At 45.1% G+C, this 17,597-nt stretch overlaps 2 protein-coding genes across 2 annotated transcripts; both read left to right on the top strand.

The window, feature by feature from the left end:
• Positions 1-2,083: 2,083 nt before the first annotated feature.
• On the top strand, positions 2,084-4,625 carry LOC120644993 (L-type lectin-domain containing receptor kinase IX.1-like). Its single transcript, XM_039921736.1, has one exon. It carries the CDS (start codon positions 2,223-2,225, stop codon positions 4,425-4,427), a length of 2,205 nt encoding a protein of 734 aa, XP_039777670.1. The 5' UTR covers positions 2,084-2,222; the 3' UTR covers positions 4,428-4,625.
• Positions 4,626-8,858: 4,233 nt separating this feature from the next.
• On the top strand, positions 8,859-14,996 carry LOC120645879 (probable serine/threonine-protein kinase PBL7). Its single transcript, XM_039922598.1, has 7 exons — positions 8,859-8,960; positions 9,127-9,388; positions 9,497-9,725; positions 9,818-9,968; positions 12,864-12,983; positions 14,330-14,716; positions 14,919-14,996. Exons 1-7 carry the CDS (start codon positions 8,859-8,861, stop codon positions 14,994-14,996), a joined length of 1,329 nt encoding a protein of 442 aa, XP_039778532.1.
• Positions 14,997-17,597: the final 2,601 nt, after the last annotated feature.

Raw genomic sequence — 17,597 nt, 5'->3', positions numbered from 1 at the left:
TTGTTGTTGCCACCAAACCCATTTAGTCTTTGCCAGGTGAAAACTTGATCTACTCCTCCGCAGGTGACGGACGATGGTGCACCGCCATCTGGGTCGTTTCTTCCTTGCAGGCATCGTCTTGCAGGACCTTCACGCGCGCTCTCGTTGGATTCACGTTGTTAGGCAGCCCGATGCGGGCGATCATGGTGTTTTCTCTCGCAGGTCCTAGTCTTCCTAGGTCGGGGTGGTGTCGTGATTTCTTTAGTGCGTTTGTGGTTGAGTTCTTGTTTTTCTTTAAGTGGCATGGCGTTCTTGTATCTTTGCGCTTTGGGGTCTTTCCCGAGGTTGCGTTGATGTACTTCTCCTCTTCCTGAATAAAAAACATGCTACGCACGTTCTTAATTTTTTTAAAAAAATTAGATATATATTAGCCTACAAATTCGTGCTCCGCGCAGCCTGATTAGAATTAATATAAGAATGAGTTTTATAGCTAAAAATTAGAAGAGAAAAGTTCAATTTACACCATCAAACAATCGTAAAAGTCCGATTTCAACCTTCAACTACAAAACTGGATAACATAGACCATCCAATTGTTAAAACCGGGCAAATTTGGCCCTTATGGTGGTTTCGAAGGTGGTTTCATATTTTTGAAAAAAGTAAAAAATTCTAATTAGATCTAAAAATCAACTAATTCATTTTAAATCAAAATAATATGAAACTAGTATCAAAATATTTCTAAAAATATAACCTATCTATTATTGCTCTATTTGAATCATAGTTGTTCAAAAACAATAGGTATAACTACAAGCAACCAAATATTATGAATATAATAAAAATTGGATCTAAATAACTGACAAGTATCGTGTTGATAAATATATTACATTTTTAGAAAACTTTTGATACCTATTTTGTTTTTTATTTAAATAAATTAAATTACTTAAATTTTTTTATTTTAAATTTGAATATTTTTAATTCTAAAAAAATAGAAAACTAACTTCGAAACCACCTAAGGGGCCAAATTTACCGGGTGTCAACAGTTGGATGGTCTCTCTTATCCGGTTTGATAGTTGAAGGATGAAAATTGGATTTCTGTGATAGTTTGAAGGTGTGTACCGGGCTTTTCCCTAATTATAATTATCTATCTCACGCTTTTTTTCATCGATTAAATATTCTAACATATACTCTAAAATATATATTTATCATTATCTAGTTATAATACATTTTATTTTGCATCACACCTCCATATATATTCGATATATATTTAGTTGAATTATTTGTTGGTAAATTGGTATTCTTATCTCTTCTATCATACATGAATACATGTGACACATATTTTGGGTAGTATTTTTATATAAATAATAATATTAATAATAGTAGAAAGTAATTTGAAATTTTATATTGGTGCACTTTAATTTCTTGTTATAATTATATAATTAAGATTTAGATAAGTGGTAATTTAACTTCTAATAATGACATAATTGGATAATTATATGCAAATTTTGGGGGTTATTTTTATTATTTTATAATTGTATAGGTGGGTAATTTATACGAAGATTTGGGGGTTATTTCAGATTTTTTTTAATAATAGCAGAGGTGGATAATTTAGACACATGTCTAGTGGGTACTTTAGTCTATTTTGGTAATAGCAAAAGTGAGTAATTTATTAGAAAAGATAATAAATCCGATGACTATTATGATTAGATTTGTTAGATTGATATCAAGATGTTTCTAATTTTTGTGAAAAATTATTAGATTTCTCTAAATTTTTAGTGTGTCTGCCTAATATCTTAGGTGGCTTCACGTGGAGGCTCAAAAGGAGACTCCAATTAGTAATAGTAAGACTCAATGTTTTAAATAGCAGGCTATAGCGGCAGCTAAGAGCTAAATTATATATGAAAAAAATAAAAAAACTTAGCTAAATCTCTTTCAGACAGCTATAGTCCAAGATTTAAAACCTTGGTAAGACTAGACGTAGTTTTATTCAAATTTCAGTGCCCTATTCTGTATCTTGCACTTGGACCCCAAATTCCGCCATGCGAGCCTTGGCACGCGCCTCGTGCTCAGTCACATAGCAAAACCGTACCGTAGGCGTTCCTTTTAATTTGTTCCTTGTAGCCGTGTCCGTGACTTGACTGGGGGCGGGTAGAAGAAGGCCAGGCCACACTGTCTCCTCCCAAACGCGTGGCTGTTCCAAGTCAAGCTGATCGGTCAACTGGGACGTACGCCACCCCTGTCCGGTGGCGATGGCCGGCTTCTCGACGATCACCGGCCTCTTCTTCCTCTCGGTCTGCTGCTACCTCCCCGTCGCCGCCGCCTTGGTGTTCAACTACTCCTCCTTCAGCACCAGTGACTACGACAGGGGAATCAAAGTCGAAGGCGACGCCAGGATCAATGACTCCGGCGGCTGGATCGAGGTGACCGGGCGCGAGGAGTCGAGGATCGGCGACAGTAGGGGCCGCGCGTCCTACAGCGCCCAGCCGGTGCTCCTCTGGGACGGAGACACCGGCGAGGTGGCCAGCTTCACCACGCGCTTCTCCTTGGTCATCGACCCACAGGAGCGGTACGGCGGCATCAACAACAAGGGCGCCGGCATGGCCTTCTTCCTCGCCGCCGGCTACCCATCCAGCATGCCGCCGGATTCCGCGGCCTACGACATCGGCCTGACCAACCAGGACGCCGGCGCAGTGGCCACCGGCGACGGCCGCTTCGTGGCGGTGGAGTTCGACACCTTCAACGACACCATTGCTCTCGACCCCAACACCACCTACGACCACGTCGGCATCGATGTCAATTCCATCAGGTCGGTGGCCACGACGGTCCTGCCGAGCTTCAGCCTCGTCGGGAACATGACCGCCGAGATCAAGTACGATAACATCTCCAGCATCCTGGAGCTGACGCTATGGCTGGCCAGTGGAACGACGCCTTACAAGCTTAGCCACAAGGTTGACCTCAGGAGCGCGTTGCCGGAGAGCGTCTCCGTCGGCTTCTCCGGCTCGACTTCGACATCCGTCGAGCTGCATCAGGTGCATTCTTGGTACTTCAACTCGTCGCTGGAACCCAAGGCCGCACCTATACCAGCTCCGCGGCCGCCGCTTACGCCACCGACGACCCCGAGCACATCAGGTTCCGGGCGCGGCGGAGCAATAGCGGGAGCCACCGCCGGCGCAGCGCTGTTCCTCGTGCTTCTCTTCGCTACGGCAGCTCTCCTCGCGCGGCGGCGGCGGAGCAAGCGGAGAAGGGAGCTGGCACAAGAGTTGGAGGAGGTAGGCGGCTGCGACGACGGCGACGATCCGATCATGGAGATCGAAATGGGGACGGGGCCGAGGCGGTTCCCGTACCACGAGCTCGTCGCCGCGACCAAGGGCTTCGCGCCGGAGGAGAAGCTCGGGCAAGGCGGTTTCGGCTCCGTGTACCGGGGACACCTGAGGGAGCACGGCCTCGCTGCCGTGGCCATAAAGAGGTTCGCCAAGGGATCCTCCATGCAAGGGAGGAAGGAGTACAAGTCGGAGATCAAGGTGATAAGCCGGCTCCGCCATCGGAACCTCGTGCAGCTCGTCGGCTGGTGCCACGGCCGCGACGAGCTCCTCCTCGTCTACGAGCTCGTGCCCAACCGCAGCCTCGACGTCCATCTCCACGGCGACGGCGGCGTCTTCTTGACATGGCCGATGAGGATCAAGATTGTTCTTGGGATTGGATCCGCGCTGCTCTACCTCCACGAGGAGTGGGAGCAATGCGTCGTGCACCGCGACGTGAAGCCCAGCAACGTGATGCTGGACGAGTCCTTCGGCGCCAAGCTCGGCGACTTCGGGCTTGCGAGGTTCATCGACCACGCCGCCGGGATGCAGACGATGACCGCCGTCTCTGGCACGCCGGGCTACGTGGACCCCGAGAGCCTGATCACCGGCAAGGCGAGCGCCGAGTCCGACGTCTACAGCTTCGGCGTCGTCGTGCTGGAGGTCACGTGCGGGCGGAGGCCGATGAGCTTGATGCAGGGCGGCGCCGGCCAGAAGAACGCCGCCGTCTTCCGTCTCGTCGAGTGGGCCTGGGACCTGCACGGCCGGGGCACCACCCTCGCGGCCGCCGACGAGCGGCTCAATGGCGAGTACGACGCGGCGGAGGTGGAGCGCGCCGTGGCCGTCGGGCTCTGGTGCGCGCACCCGGACCCGCGCGCGCGGCCGTCCATCAGGGCGGCCATGGCCGCTCTCCAGTCCAGCGGCGGCCCGCTACCGGCGCTGCCTGCCAAGATGCCCGTGCCGACGTACGCGGCGCCGGTGACCTCGCCAGAGGGCCTCTTCTCGCACAGCGCCGCGTCCTCATCAGCGGCGACGTCCTCCAGTTTGACTCAGCCGTCGACGACGACGACTCACACGTCCTGCACTGTGTCGGACACGTCGACCAGTTCAACTGGTTTGAAGGATTCGTCTTCGCTACTCAAACATCAGTACTAGTCTAAGTCTAGAGCCTAGGTGGGAGTGTCTCCCCATCAATCGACCAGTTCAATCATCTCCTCCAGCCATTGGATAGTGACAATGACTTAAAGCTTTAGAGGCCAGCTTTATGGTTGCATCAGCAAATGCGAGCTGAAACGAGCATTAAGTGTATTACCTTCAAGGCAGCGTCTTTGGTTGCATGCAGTAATTTAACTATGACAATTTCGACGCAGCTCTCCATTTCCTATATTTGGACCGAAAAGACAGTGGTCATTTTCGTGGAAGCATTACTAAAAAATAATTTGTAGCAATGCTTCAAATTTTTTTAGTGGCGTACCAAAATGTCACCCGTTTCTAGAAATGGATCGCAGTTACTATAGCTGCCGAACCGCCTCTAGAAATGTATTTGTAGCTGCCGAACCGCCTCTAGAAATGTCACCCATTTCTAGAAATGGATCACGGACATTCCAACTTTCTTACATCATTGCGTGGGTGCTCATTAGATATGAAAGCGATCGAGTGCTCTAGCCTAAGAGGGGGAGGGGGTGAATTAGACACTCTAAAATTCTTAATCTATGGCTCCAACTAGTTTGCACAAAACTTAAACTAAAACAAGCTATCTAGATGTGCAACTACGGTTTACCTTAGTGTGAAACACTCATCCCAAAAGAATTTTGCAACCTATAGCCAATTCTAGCAAGATACTACACTAAGAAAGTAAAGGCACACAAGTTGCAATATGAAATGCGGAAACTTAAAGGGAGGGATGAGAGGAAGCGAACTCTCGACACGAGGATTTATCCCGTGGTTCAGATTGCCACAAAGGCGCCCCTACGTCCACGTTGTTGAAGCACTCACGAAGAGTATCACTTCCCGGCAATCAAGTCTCTTCCGTGAATACACAATCACGGTCACCTTGATCCCGATCTTCACTAAGGGAGATTGCCCACGAAGGAGGGGTCTTCGTCCCCCGCACAATATCGTCGACGCCGCTCCACACCAAGCCGGAGGGTCGTTGACTTGCCGGCGAGCCACCAATTGCTCCAAGGGGCCGGCGCACCGTAATACAAGTGTGATTCACTCTAGAACCAGCCACAAGGATCTCAACCTTGCTTGTTCACTGACTCAAGAGATAATCTAGCACTCACACTTTACAAAGATAGTGCTAAAACCTAAGGATATGATCAATGAGCTCTTGTATGGCTTGGAGGTGTTCTTGGGTGTGTATGAGATGTCTTGGGACTCCAGCAAACTTCAAATGGCCGGGGTGAGGCATATATATAGGCCACCAAGTCTTGTAGCCGTTGCTCCAACGGTCAGCAGAAAACAGCATACCATCGGATAAACCGATACCTCTGTATGGGGCGGCGTCGGTTCATCCGGTCACTCTCAGACCTGAAGTAGCCGTTGAGCTTCTGACGCACTGTCTGCGACACCACCGGTTTTAACTGATGACTGTGTGTCGGTTAAACCGGTCACTCACAGCACTCAACTAGCCATTGGCCTCTTTCTCTTCTGCTGACGTCATTACATCGGTGCTATGCTCCGATGGACCACCGGTTTAACCGGTGGTGCTGAAGACTTGGCTCCTGCGTGCTTGACATCGTCTCTGGAACATAGTACATCCAATGCGCCGATGCCTAGCTTGACGTCGTTGATTCAACCGGTGACTTGGCTATCTTGACTCAGTCTTCGCTTGATCTCCATTTGGTGCTCAGATTTGCACCGATGTCAGGGCGTCGAAACTTCCGACAACCATCGGATGCACCGATGCTACATGCATCGGTTCTTCCTGTGCTCTTGTTTTCTGCAGAACTCATCCAATTCTGCATTTCTTTGAGTTCTTTCTTCGTGTATTGCTCTGTATGGTCTTTTTACTTCATCACTGGGATCTAGAAATGTTCACTTAACAAAACTATTAGTCCCATTGATTGCGTTGTTATACGATCACCAAAATCACTCGAAATGGCATAAATGGTGCCATGTTCGTTACAAGGTGGTAGTAGGTTTATTGAGCTCAAAGAACGTCTACTGAGGCTTGAAAGTTTGTATGTATTTGTCGCAAATAAACCCTTTTCGTACAAAAGAACGGTAGTGCCTATTTGAGTCAGAAAAACATTCTGGCATGCATGTCGTCAATAATATATATGTTTATTTTGTCGATCACTACCTTCTAACATAAGTGAATTTATGAGATTTCTGCAGCAAGATTTATTTTGAAAATTAATCTCCTTATCTTTCATGTTTTTATACCTAAATTACTGTTCAAAATACTTAGTTCAACGGATGGTCCTACAAAAAATATATTAACTTGCACAGGAATATCTTGTTTCTGTTATGCACAGTAACAAGAGACATACATGATTACAGAACAGCCGCTCATGCCATATCGTTTTACCCAAGTAGGTTTTATCTTTTTCTTGGGTAAAAAAAGTGTTAGATTTAGTATGACATCGGAAATTGATGATAGGGAGCACAACATATAAGGTGAGACCGCAGTCCTCACTCATCTGGCTAGTCTTTTGGGTTGAGTTAGATCTGAGGTCTTAGTTGGTTCGTTGGGTGCCGGCTCGTGAGTATAGCGGGCCGAGCCGGTTCCTGTTGCGCACTCTAACAAAAGGAATTTAAGAAGCACTGTGAATATCTTTTTCTTCCTTGGCTTCTTATTTCGTTATGTGCGCATACTCGTCAGGCAAGCTCTATATAAAGTGCAAGTAGGTGCAGCAGAAGAATCACCACACTCAGATCCTTGAAGCATCCACTAGCAAAATGGCTATCTTAGGGGCCCAGAAGAGATCCTTCTTCCTTCGGCTTGTTGCAACGCTCATCAGTATTCTGATTGCATGGCCCTGCCCACCATATTCCTTAGCCACAGCATCCACACTCCATAATTCATCAGAAACAGATCGCAACTCTCCACGCGGCGTGGGTGCGCTTCCGTGCCGCCTACGTCGCCCCGCCGCTCCAGCTCCTCGCCGACGCCTGCGTCGTGCTCTTCCTCGTCTAGAGCGCCGACCGCCTTGTCCAGAGCCTCGGCCGTCGCCGCGCCATGGCTCGACCAACTGCGGTCCAGGGGCATCAGCAGTCATTTTTGAAAGTTTCTCTCACCCGATCTCTGGAAACGCTTATTCTAGAAACTTGCATATTTGTAATGTCATATATCCAATTAACCCTTTTTTAAATACTGTACTAGACGAAAAGAGAGGGAACGAAAGGATTTTTTTTTTTGAAAGTTCGAATGCCCAGGGATCCATTACGAGGAATTTTAGAAATTGGGTCTCCATTCGCAAGTCTTTTAGAATTTAACATCCTAACCCACCAGGGCACAACAATCGAAGTGCCTCAGTTCAACAGCTGCAATGTTGACACGTCGTGGGACCTAGGTAGAATTAGAAAAACAATCTCAATCACCCACGTTAATCGTCCTTTCTCTAGTTGCACTGACAGATAAACGGCTAGCGCCCATCCGTGCCTCGTTCCTCACTGCAGTATTTTATTGCCCTCGAGTCGAATCAAGTTCTGTAGTCGATTTTCGACCTGAAAACAAAACGTCGGTAGTCACTATGTGCTCTGTTCGTTTTTGGGTAGCCCACGATTCGATTTTACCGCACCTTGGAGCTGTCCTAAGTGGTTTTATGAGTAGGAGGGGATCCCAAAGTCAGTAGAAACCTTGGACCCAAGACCGCATTCACTTCCCGTCCGCCGCTCGTCCGCCCACCGGTCCACGGCGCGGCGGTGCCGCCCGCCTCTGTCTCTCCCTCTCTCTGTTTAATATCTTATACACTAGTAATCTTGTAACAGTATTTCTATTTCGGCTGATTCGATATCGTTCTGTAAGAGAGAATAATTCAGAATAAGCAGGAATAAGACAAGCCGAACGGAGAGGGAATGTGTTGGATGTTGTATTCGTTCCGGCCCACGTTTATTTATTTATTTGTTTGGCTTGGGGTTGGTGCGCGGCGGGATCGATGCATGGATGCTGCCGCGCCGCCTGCTCTGCCCTACTCTCCCTAGGATCTCCGCTGTCTGTACTCGCTTGTACACACACGAGCGCCACCGCGAGCTTGCTCCTGCTACCCGGCTGCTCCGCTCTGCTGCTCACTTGCCGCCGCTAACCAGCTCGGGGGAACGAGTCGGGAACAGAGAGGGAGAGGGATAGACAGAGAGGACACCATCATCGCCCTCGCCCCCGGCCGGAGAGGCCAAGGCAGCGGAGGAGATCATCATCATCCCTCGGCTCCATCGCCCACGTACGTACGCGCTGCTCTGATCCGAGCTCGCTAGATCTCCGCCGGCAGTTTAAATGGAAGCTGCTTGTTGGTACATGTTTACAGGAACTTTTTTATTTTTTTTTTTGAACCTGTTTACAGCAACTTTGAATGGTCCCGTCGTAAGCCGACTAGTGGCAGAGGACAACAAGTGCGAAGCAACAAGCAACTGACAGTTGCTATGGTGCCACGTCGTCTAACCTATCAGTTCCTAACAGAAATTACTGATAATTTCTCAAAGGAGAGAGAACTTGGTGAAGGCGCCTTCGGACAGGTCTTCAGGGTAAGATAATCATAGGCATACCTGGTTTTGTAGAAAATATAGTGAAGTATGACAAAGACAAACAAAAAATCGACTCTGCCACTGCATTTTTCTGATTGCCAAATCTGATAGGTGGTAACAACAAAAATGTCAAGTTATTGAGTGCTGATGCATTTTTTTTGGATAGGGAGTGAGGAAAAATGGAGAAGACGATATTGCAGTGAAGTTGTTACATAATAGACTGGGACTTGACAATCGGCAATTCCAGAATGAGCTCAATAATCATATGATGCTCAACCATCCAAACACAGTACGCTTTGTTGGCTATTGCAATGAAACACATCAGGTGCCTGTAGAGTTTAAAGGAAGAGTAGTTTTGGCTGATAAGACCTATAGAGCACTTTGTTTCGAGTATTTGCGCAATGGGAACCTTAAACAGCATCTTTCTGGTATGACGATGCTTCAATTCAATATATATGATGTTAATGAAGCTTGAGGAAAAAATACTAGTGTATATGTGCAGTTGAATGATGCTTTGTTTGTTCATATTTTCGCAGATGAATCAAGTGGACTTGACTGGAACACACGTTACAAAATCATAAAAGGGATTTGCGAGGGTATAAAATATATTCACAAGGGACTGGGAAAACCTATTTACCACTTGGATCTGAAACCTGAAAACATTTTACTAGATGAGAATATGGTGCCTAAACTTGCAGATTTCGGTTTGTCTAAGATCCCCAAAGAAGACAAAACCCGAATCACAGCAAATTCCTATGGCACATGGTTGATTACATGCCTACATATAGTTACATAAGAATAAATTTCTAATGATTAAAATGTGCTTACAAGAAAACGCTGGCTTTGATTCCATGCAGGGGTTACATTCCACCAGAGTACATCGAGAGAAACATAATCTCAAATAAGTTTGACATATTCAGCCTGGGTGTTATCATAATAAAGATAGTAACTGGACCTATGGGCTACACTGAAAGCGCTGGCATGTCAGATGAGAATTTCATTGAACTGGTAATAAATGTTATATCTTTTAGCGGTATCTAGTCAGTTAATTTCTAATAAAGATGTGTGATACAGTTTATATTTATATAATAATATAATCCAAGCATACATAACTACTTACATATTTCACAGGCTCAAGGAAAATGGAGGAACAGGTTGCAAGCAAAATGGAATGGTTGCTTACTAGAAGCATATTGCCAACAAGTAAAGAGGTGTGTTGAGTTAGCACTGAACTGCGTGGAGAGAGAAAGAAACAGCAGACCCGATATAGTGTCTATCATCAACAAATTAAGTGAGACGGAAAATTTGATTAACGCGGTAAAAGTTGACCAACAGGACAAGGTAATTAAGATATTCATTAGCATATTTTTTTCTTATCAGCTTCTTGTAAATGCATACCATAGAAAAAAAATGCCAATCCAGAAACCGATCGATAACAAAGGACAAGTCCCATTTGAATAGCGATGATCCCCCTGTTGGCGTAAAATTAGGGCCAACACACACGAATGCGCACGATCGTGCAGCGAGCGATGGCACAGATGCGGCGCCGATGCTCAAGGCTGTCAGACCGGTCAGGATGACCGGTCAGACCGGTTCGCCGGCGAAGAACGGTGAAGTCCGACGAACGATCGCCCGGGAGGGAACCCTGTCAGGGCAGGCGCACGTAGGGTTGTTTTAGGATCGGCAAGCCACCTAGAACGCCTTCAGACGTCGCAGAGACGAAGGAAGAACAACAGAAAAGGGTTGGAAGGAGCTAGGGTTTGGAGATAAAAATAGAAACAATAAACATAAAGAAAAGTAATGTATTGATGTGTTTTTTTTATCGATTGGATGTCTCAATCGGCCGTGGCCCTTTATATTTATAGGGTGGGTGGACTTGTCCTGCAAGAAATCATATTACAAGATCTAAATCTATGAAAATCTCTAGTTGTACTCTGACTCTGCTTGGACCGGTAAATATTTTGAATCTTGTCTCACGTCTCCTTTGCTGCAATTAAAGTCTCTTTTGACCAAATCATTGCTAGCAACAATCGGTCTTTGTGGTGAAGCATAATTTGGATACATAGGAGGAAATTGAATATAATATGATTGCATATGCATCCTACTATAATCCATAGGAGTATAAAAATAAGGATAAAACCAGGAAGAAAACGGCCCATAACAATTATTTTGATGTGAACAACAAACCGATTGCTCTTGAAGTTTTAACTATAAGCTCACATCCTTAGCTTCATCTGATCGCTTCTCCTTCTTCTGAATAACTTCTTGCTTCTCATACTGTAAGGATCACCGGAGTGTCCGACCTTATAGGGGGAGGGCGTGAATAGGGTCGCTAATCGCTTTCTATCCTAGGACTCAATCTATTTGCATAAGATAAACCTAACACGTCCTACACATATTAGTTATGACTAAGGTTTATCTATGCTACTCTCTACTTACCCCTAAAAGACTTGCAACCTAGCTAATCCTAATCAAACCAACTAGGAAAGTAAAGGTACGCAAGATAGAGTAAATGCGGAAACGTAATACGGTAAGTAAAGAGGTAAGTGCAAGAGGGATGCAAACTCCCGAGTAGACACGGTCATGTAACGTGGTTCGGCACAAACGCCTACGTCCACGGGACACCGAGGCTCTTCCGATCACCGTCTTGCACTACGCCACCAAGGCGATGCCGGCAAGCAAAGGCAAGTGCGCACAAGACACCGAGTCTAGTGCACCGCCACCGTCTCTCTCGGTCACCCGGCCGAAATCCACTACGGAGCTTCTCCACCAAGGAGGGGGTCTCCTCTTCCCCCGCACAAAGTGTCGTTGCCACTCCACACCAAGTCGGAGGGTCACACGACGGATCACAAGGATTGCTTGCTGCAGCAAGACCTCTCTCAAGGGAGCTCTCGCAAGAACTAATCTCTATTACAAGCACTAAGCACTCTCACAAGTGTGCTCAAGCCTATATGATGTACAATGAAGCTCTATGGTGGTTGGAGATGATCTTGAACTCTTGTATGCTTCCTTAGTTTCCAGCACTCTCAAATGAGCTGTGGGGTGGCATATATATAGCCCACACACCCCAAACTAGCCGTTGGAAAAAGACTGACAAAAAGCGCTATCACCGGTTAAACCGATGCTCCAGTTTTTGTCATCACCGGTTTAACCGGTGAGTGCATTTTCCAACTAGCCGTTATACTTCAACGGCTACCTCAATCGACCGACGTAATCAACCGATGCAGCGTCGGTTTAACCGGTGAGTGTAGTTGCTGAAAAACTAACTCTCTGGACAACTGCACCGATGTTCACCAATATCTAATCGTCAGTTTAACCGGTGTATAGAATTTCCTCTGTCTTCATCTGTCAATGCACCGACGTATGCAATTTCTTTAGCGTCGGTTCAACCGGTGTAAAACCCTAGCCTGGTGTACTCCAAGTCAATGCACTGACGAGTGTAAAACACCCAACGCCGGTTAATCCGGTGCCAAACCCTAGCCCGCAGGCCTTCTCTGTGATTGCACCGGTGAGTTCATTTTGCCCTACATCGGTTTAACCGGTGATAGCAAAATGTCTCTGTCTTGATTTCTTTGACTTGATTTTCTTCACGGTCTCTTCGATTCTTGTCCTTTGGACCGAAGAGCTTTCAGACCGGTCGGTCGTATCAGACCGGCTACAGAAAAACCCCAACCGGTCAGACTGCCTACGGACACCGGTCAAACCGGTTTACCAATTTTGGTCGTCAACACCCCCTTATGAAAAATTGCCTGCTTCCTTGCTTTATCCCTTTCGTTGCCCTTTACCCTTCAACCATAAGAAATGCTATTACTTTTGATGGTCGCTAGTCAGTTAGTTTTCAATAGAGATATATGATAGATACGATACAGTTTACATTTACATAACTACTTACTTATTTGACAGGCTCGAGGAAAATGGATGAACTGGCTGCAGTCGAAATGGAATGGTTGCTTGCTAGAACCATATTGCCAACAAGTAAAGAGGTGCATTGAGTTTGCATTGGACTGCGTGGAGAAAGATAAGGTAAGTGAGACGGACATTATGATTAACGAGTTAAAAGTTGGCCAACCGAACAAGGTAATTAATAATATCTCCACTACAATATGCTTTTAGGATAAAAAATGTTAAAAGAAAACTTTTCGAATGAAAAAATTCGAGCATATAACAAAATATTAACTTTTGTGGAAAAAATTTGAACTTTTCGATGAAAGATTTCGAACGAAATTCTCCCTCACCGCAGGACACATCGGGGACCTCAAACAAGATAAGTATGTCTGAATGTTTAATATGCTTATACGCCTACAAAAGTTTCCTCCTTTTAAAATGGATTTATCAATAACACACACAAAAAACTCTTTGTATTGTTTTTAGGAAAAAGTCCCTTTTGTCTTTCTCAACTTTAGACGAAATCCGTTTTCTCGCCTAAACAATGAAACTGTCCGACCGGACTTCTTGAACTCCTGAAACCGGTCACGTGACCTCCCAGAGCGGTTTGAGGCTAATGTGGCAGCGCTTTTCTCTTTTTCTTTTATGTTTATTTTGATTGAATCTTTGGAAAATCGTGATAAATCACAAAAAAAATCATAAAATGAGAAATCTAATTTTGTTGGACTCCACATAGGTGAACATATTATGTGATATACTTTAGTACAATTTTTTGGCTATAGCTTTAGATATTTTTTTTATGTAATTAATGTATAGCTACGGTTTCTGTCGTCTAATAATGGTGAAAATTTTATGGTAGGCTAATCATTATATAATTGGATTGTAGTAAAAAATTATGATTATTGCATCATGTATAACTGAGATATTAATTTATCTATATAAATCTAGATAAATCTAGACGAATCTACAGATAAACATAGATAAATCTATAACTTAGTCATACATGGTCAAATAATCATAAATTTTTACTACTGTTCAATCATATAATGATTAACCCAACATAAAAATTTCACTGTAATTGGATGACGAAAATTGTAGCTATAAATTAATTATAAAAAATTATATATCTAAAGCTATAGTAAAAAATTGTATTAAAGTATGCCATATAATATGTTCACTAGATATATCTATTCATGTATAGTCCAACAAAATTGGATTTCCTATTTTATGATTTTTCAAAATTCAATCAATATAAATATAAAAGAAAAAGAGAAAAACTGCCGCCATGTCAGCCTGAAACTGCTCAGGGAGGTCACGTGACTGGTTTCATTTGTTCAAGGAGTCTGGTCGGACGGTTTTGTTGTTCAGGAAAAAACAAATTTCATCCAAAGTTGAGGGAGGCATAAGAGATTTTTTCCTTGTTTTTACCTTTATGCAAAAGCACAGAAAATAAAATCATAATATGGTAATCTCAACCTTAACAGGAGGAGGGTGCTGCTTCGAAAAGAAAAAGAAAGGAGGAGGATGCTGCGCTGAGCAGGGAGGAGGTTGTGGCGATCATGGGAGCGATAGGCTTGGAAGTGAGAGGGCGGCGTGGGGACGGGCTTGCCGCATCGATGGGCTACGGCGAGTTGTCCCGTCTGTTCGAATCGGATGAGCCAAGCTTCGACGAGGTGAAGAGCGCCTTCGCAGTGTTCGACAACGACCATGATGGGTTCATTAGCGCTGTAAACCTGCAGTTCGTGCTAGCGAGGCTCGGTGTCGTCGAGGACGCCGTCACATGCCACGCCATGATCGTTGCAGCAGGCGGCAATTGCTCCTCGAGAATGGCCTCAGGAGTGACACTGGCGGAGGGCGAGCGAAGTGTTCCTGTCTGCACAGGGACTAAATGTGATATAAATATCAGTTTAAAAAAAATAATATTTACATTAATTACATTAGATTATTTGGCCTCGAAGACTAAACGAACTTTATATTCAGGAGAACGATTTAAGCGGTTCTGTTCAATACCTCCGAGCTTAGGAGGATGTAAGAGTTTGGTGATACTGAACCTATCACATAATGTCTTCCTAGGGAGCATCCCACCTGAGCTTCTTACCATTTCTTCTCTTTCTGGAGCTCTGGGCTTTTGAGGAAATTAATCTTCACTGAGCTACCAATGCAAACTCAAATATCTTTTTCTTTCGGAAGAACTAGGCATATAGCCGCGCATTTTCAAAAAATTGCATGTCGTTGTATCCTTACTTAAGAGTTATACTATTTTTTTACCATACATCATCATGTTCATTATCATAAATTATGTCTTATTGTTGATTGAAACAATTCAACTATGATTTACCTATAATAACATTTTGATTTGTTGAGATTTAATAATATTATGCAGATAATTATTCTTATTTTCATTTTATTTTGATTGATTGTTGTTAGCTTTAGTTTTTATTAATAATATATATTTGTAACTGATACATAGCTAAATTGTATTTTATATTTAATTTTTCATAATGACATTGGTGGGTGATTTTTAATTAGGCACAGGGGTATTTTAGACTAATTTTTATCGTAATGGAAGTGGTGGATAATTTTTTATTTTTCTATTTTTCTCCGATTAACATGCGAATTTATAGACCTTGAAAGCGAATGTGGAGGCTCTGTTTGTTGGTCAAATAATAAAATAATAATAGATGAGAATGACCAGCTATACACATATGTTTGCCTGCATTTCGTTGCAGAAAACGGGATGGGTCTAGAGATCTCGACGGCAGGAGACGTCTACAGCTACGGCATCATCCTGCTGGAGATGGTCACGGGGAGGTGCCCGACCGACGGCCCGTTCGAGGGCGGGCTGAACCTCTGCGGGCTCGTCGGAGTCCCTCGGATCGGAGCTCGGAGCTGCGTCGAGCGGCTCGCCGAGCTCGGGCTGAGATGCGCCGCGGGCTCGCCGGGGGACTGGCGGGCAATCGGACGCATCAGCATGGTGGTAGGGTTGGTAAAAAGCTCAAGATTTTGAATTAGAGACCGGGCTCTAACCTTATACTCCCTCCGTCTCGAATTAATTGCACATTTACGATTCAAATTTTTTCCCACAATAAAAGGTCGACTTGCACATAGTTTCATGCACAACATCAGACGGCAATACACGGTGCACTGCCGAGGCTTATGGACGAGCATTAAACAAAGAAAAAAAATTGAAGGAAGCCTGGGATGCTCTCGTCCACTCATTCCCTTCTTCCCTTTCCCTGCGCAGCAACAATGACGCTACTATCCATACGCTCATACTAGTCCGTACTAATGCTGCTCCCCTGCGTATGTATAGCGTTTGAGCTTTATAGGGACATTTTCGTAATTTTATTTGCATCGTTGGTTTTCGTGCCCCATCCTAAAAATGCAAATATTATAAGACGGATGGAGTATAATTTTAAATTAAATAATTTAAGAATTTTATTGAGCTGTGAAAAAACTACTAGGGTCATAGCACGTTACCACCCCTACACACACATGTCGTTGCGAGCAGAGAAACGTTTCCTTCGAGGCTAGAGGTTTAACCAGGCCCGGCCCACCCAGCGAGGCCCACCCAGCGACACGGTGCGGGTGCTTCGGGCCTCGATGTTCCTGGGCTGGCCCTAGCGAGTATTATGACTGGTTGGGAGCCCACTGAGTCTGATGTGGAAGAGAAAAATTAAGAAAGAGAAGAAAGCAGATGTCTCACGAGACGCCGGCAAGCAGGGCGGATGCTCGGGCGCAGGGCTCCTATTTGCTGCGCAATTGTCTTGTTCAATGCTTATTGGCTGCTGTCGCTTGCCCAGCTTGCGGATGCTGTAGCTTCAGCATTAAATACTAGCCACGCTAGCTTGCTTTGCGCCCGCTGCCGCCGCATCTATTAGCCGTGCTCTAATACTATGAAAGAATAAAAAATGTTATATTAGCAGAGAACTAATTCATATTCCGGAGGAACGGAAAATCAAGCTAGTTTAGTTTATTAACCAAGCACATTAATACGTTGAGCATGCATGTAAATAAGGTTTTAAATAGCCGGCTATAGCTTTCGTTATAGACCGTTATAGCTTCTAGAAAGAGCAGTCGCTATGGTATTTAGCCCGCTAAAATCGGCTATAGCCCGCTAAACGTCAGTTATAGACCGCTAAATGCCGTAACAGCATTTCTGTCGCTAAACGTCTTAGCTAGCGATTTAAAACATTGCATCTAAATTACATGATAAATAAATAAATAAATAAATAAATGTGGTCCGGAACGGATTCAAGATCAACACATGATTGCCGTCAAATTTTAGGAGCGATCAGTTGCTTCATTAAACAATCATCGGTTTGCTCAAGGACCCTATAGTTGGCCAAATGGGCCAGACCCGATGAGCCAGCACGGGCACGATCCAAAAAAGCACGACACTAACACGGTACGGGCACGACACCATAGTGCCAGTGCCGGCACGAGGCACTGTCTATATATATAGTGCCTGGGCCGCAGGTCCAGCCCGCGGCACTAGCACTGGCACGGCACGACTAATGGGCCGGCACGATGCCGGCCCGATAACACTAACAGAGATGGCCCAATTTGCAAACCTAGGTATAAAATCAAATCATTTTTCCTTCCCACAGGCCACAACCCCCATCGCCATCCTCAAGCCGCCGCCCCATCTCGTAACTCTCGTTCCGTCCCTCCCTCAACCTCCCGACGCCTCTATCCTCTTCTCCGCGCCCCTCTCTCTCGCCCTCTCGCACCGCGCCGCCGGCCAGCCAC

The sequence above is a fragment of the Panicum virgatum genome, chromosome 8K (assembly GCF_016808335.1).
Source record: "Panicum virgatum strain AP13 chromosome 8K, P.virgatum_v5, whole genome shotgun sequence".
In the NCBI taxonomy this organism is placed as follows: domain Eukaryota; kingdom Viridiplantae; phylum Streptophyta; class Magnoliopsida; order Poales; family Poaceae; genus Panicum; species Panicum virgatum.
The sequence above is the reverse complement of the archived record's forward strand: the minus strand, read 5'-3'. Positions and strand labels throughout refer to the sequence as shown.

What these genes read in the sequence shown, in the direction of transcription:
- LOC120644993 (XM_039921736.1), top strand. Translation starts at nt 2,223, where the DNA reads ATGGCCGGCTTCTCGACGATCACCGGCCTCTTCTTCCTCTCGGTCTGC.
- LOC120645879 (XM_039922598.1), top strand. Translation starts at nt 8,859, where the DNA reads ATGGTGCCACGTCGTCTAACCTATCAGTTCCTAACAGAAATTACTGAT. An exon ending in ATGAGAATTTCATTGAACTG is followed by an intron (nt 9,969 to 12,863) that starts GTAATAAATGTT and finishes CTTATTTGACAG; the next exon opens with GCTCGAGGAAAATGGATGAA. An exon ending in ACTGCGTGGAGAAAGATAAG is followed by an intron (nt 12,984 to 14,329) that starts GTAAGTGAGACG and finishes CAACCTTAACAG; the next exon opens with GAGGAGGGTGCTGCTTCGAA.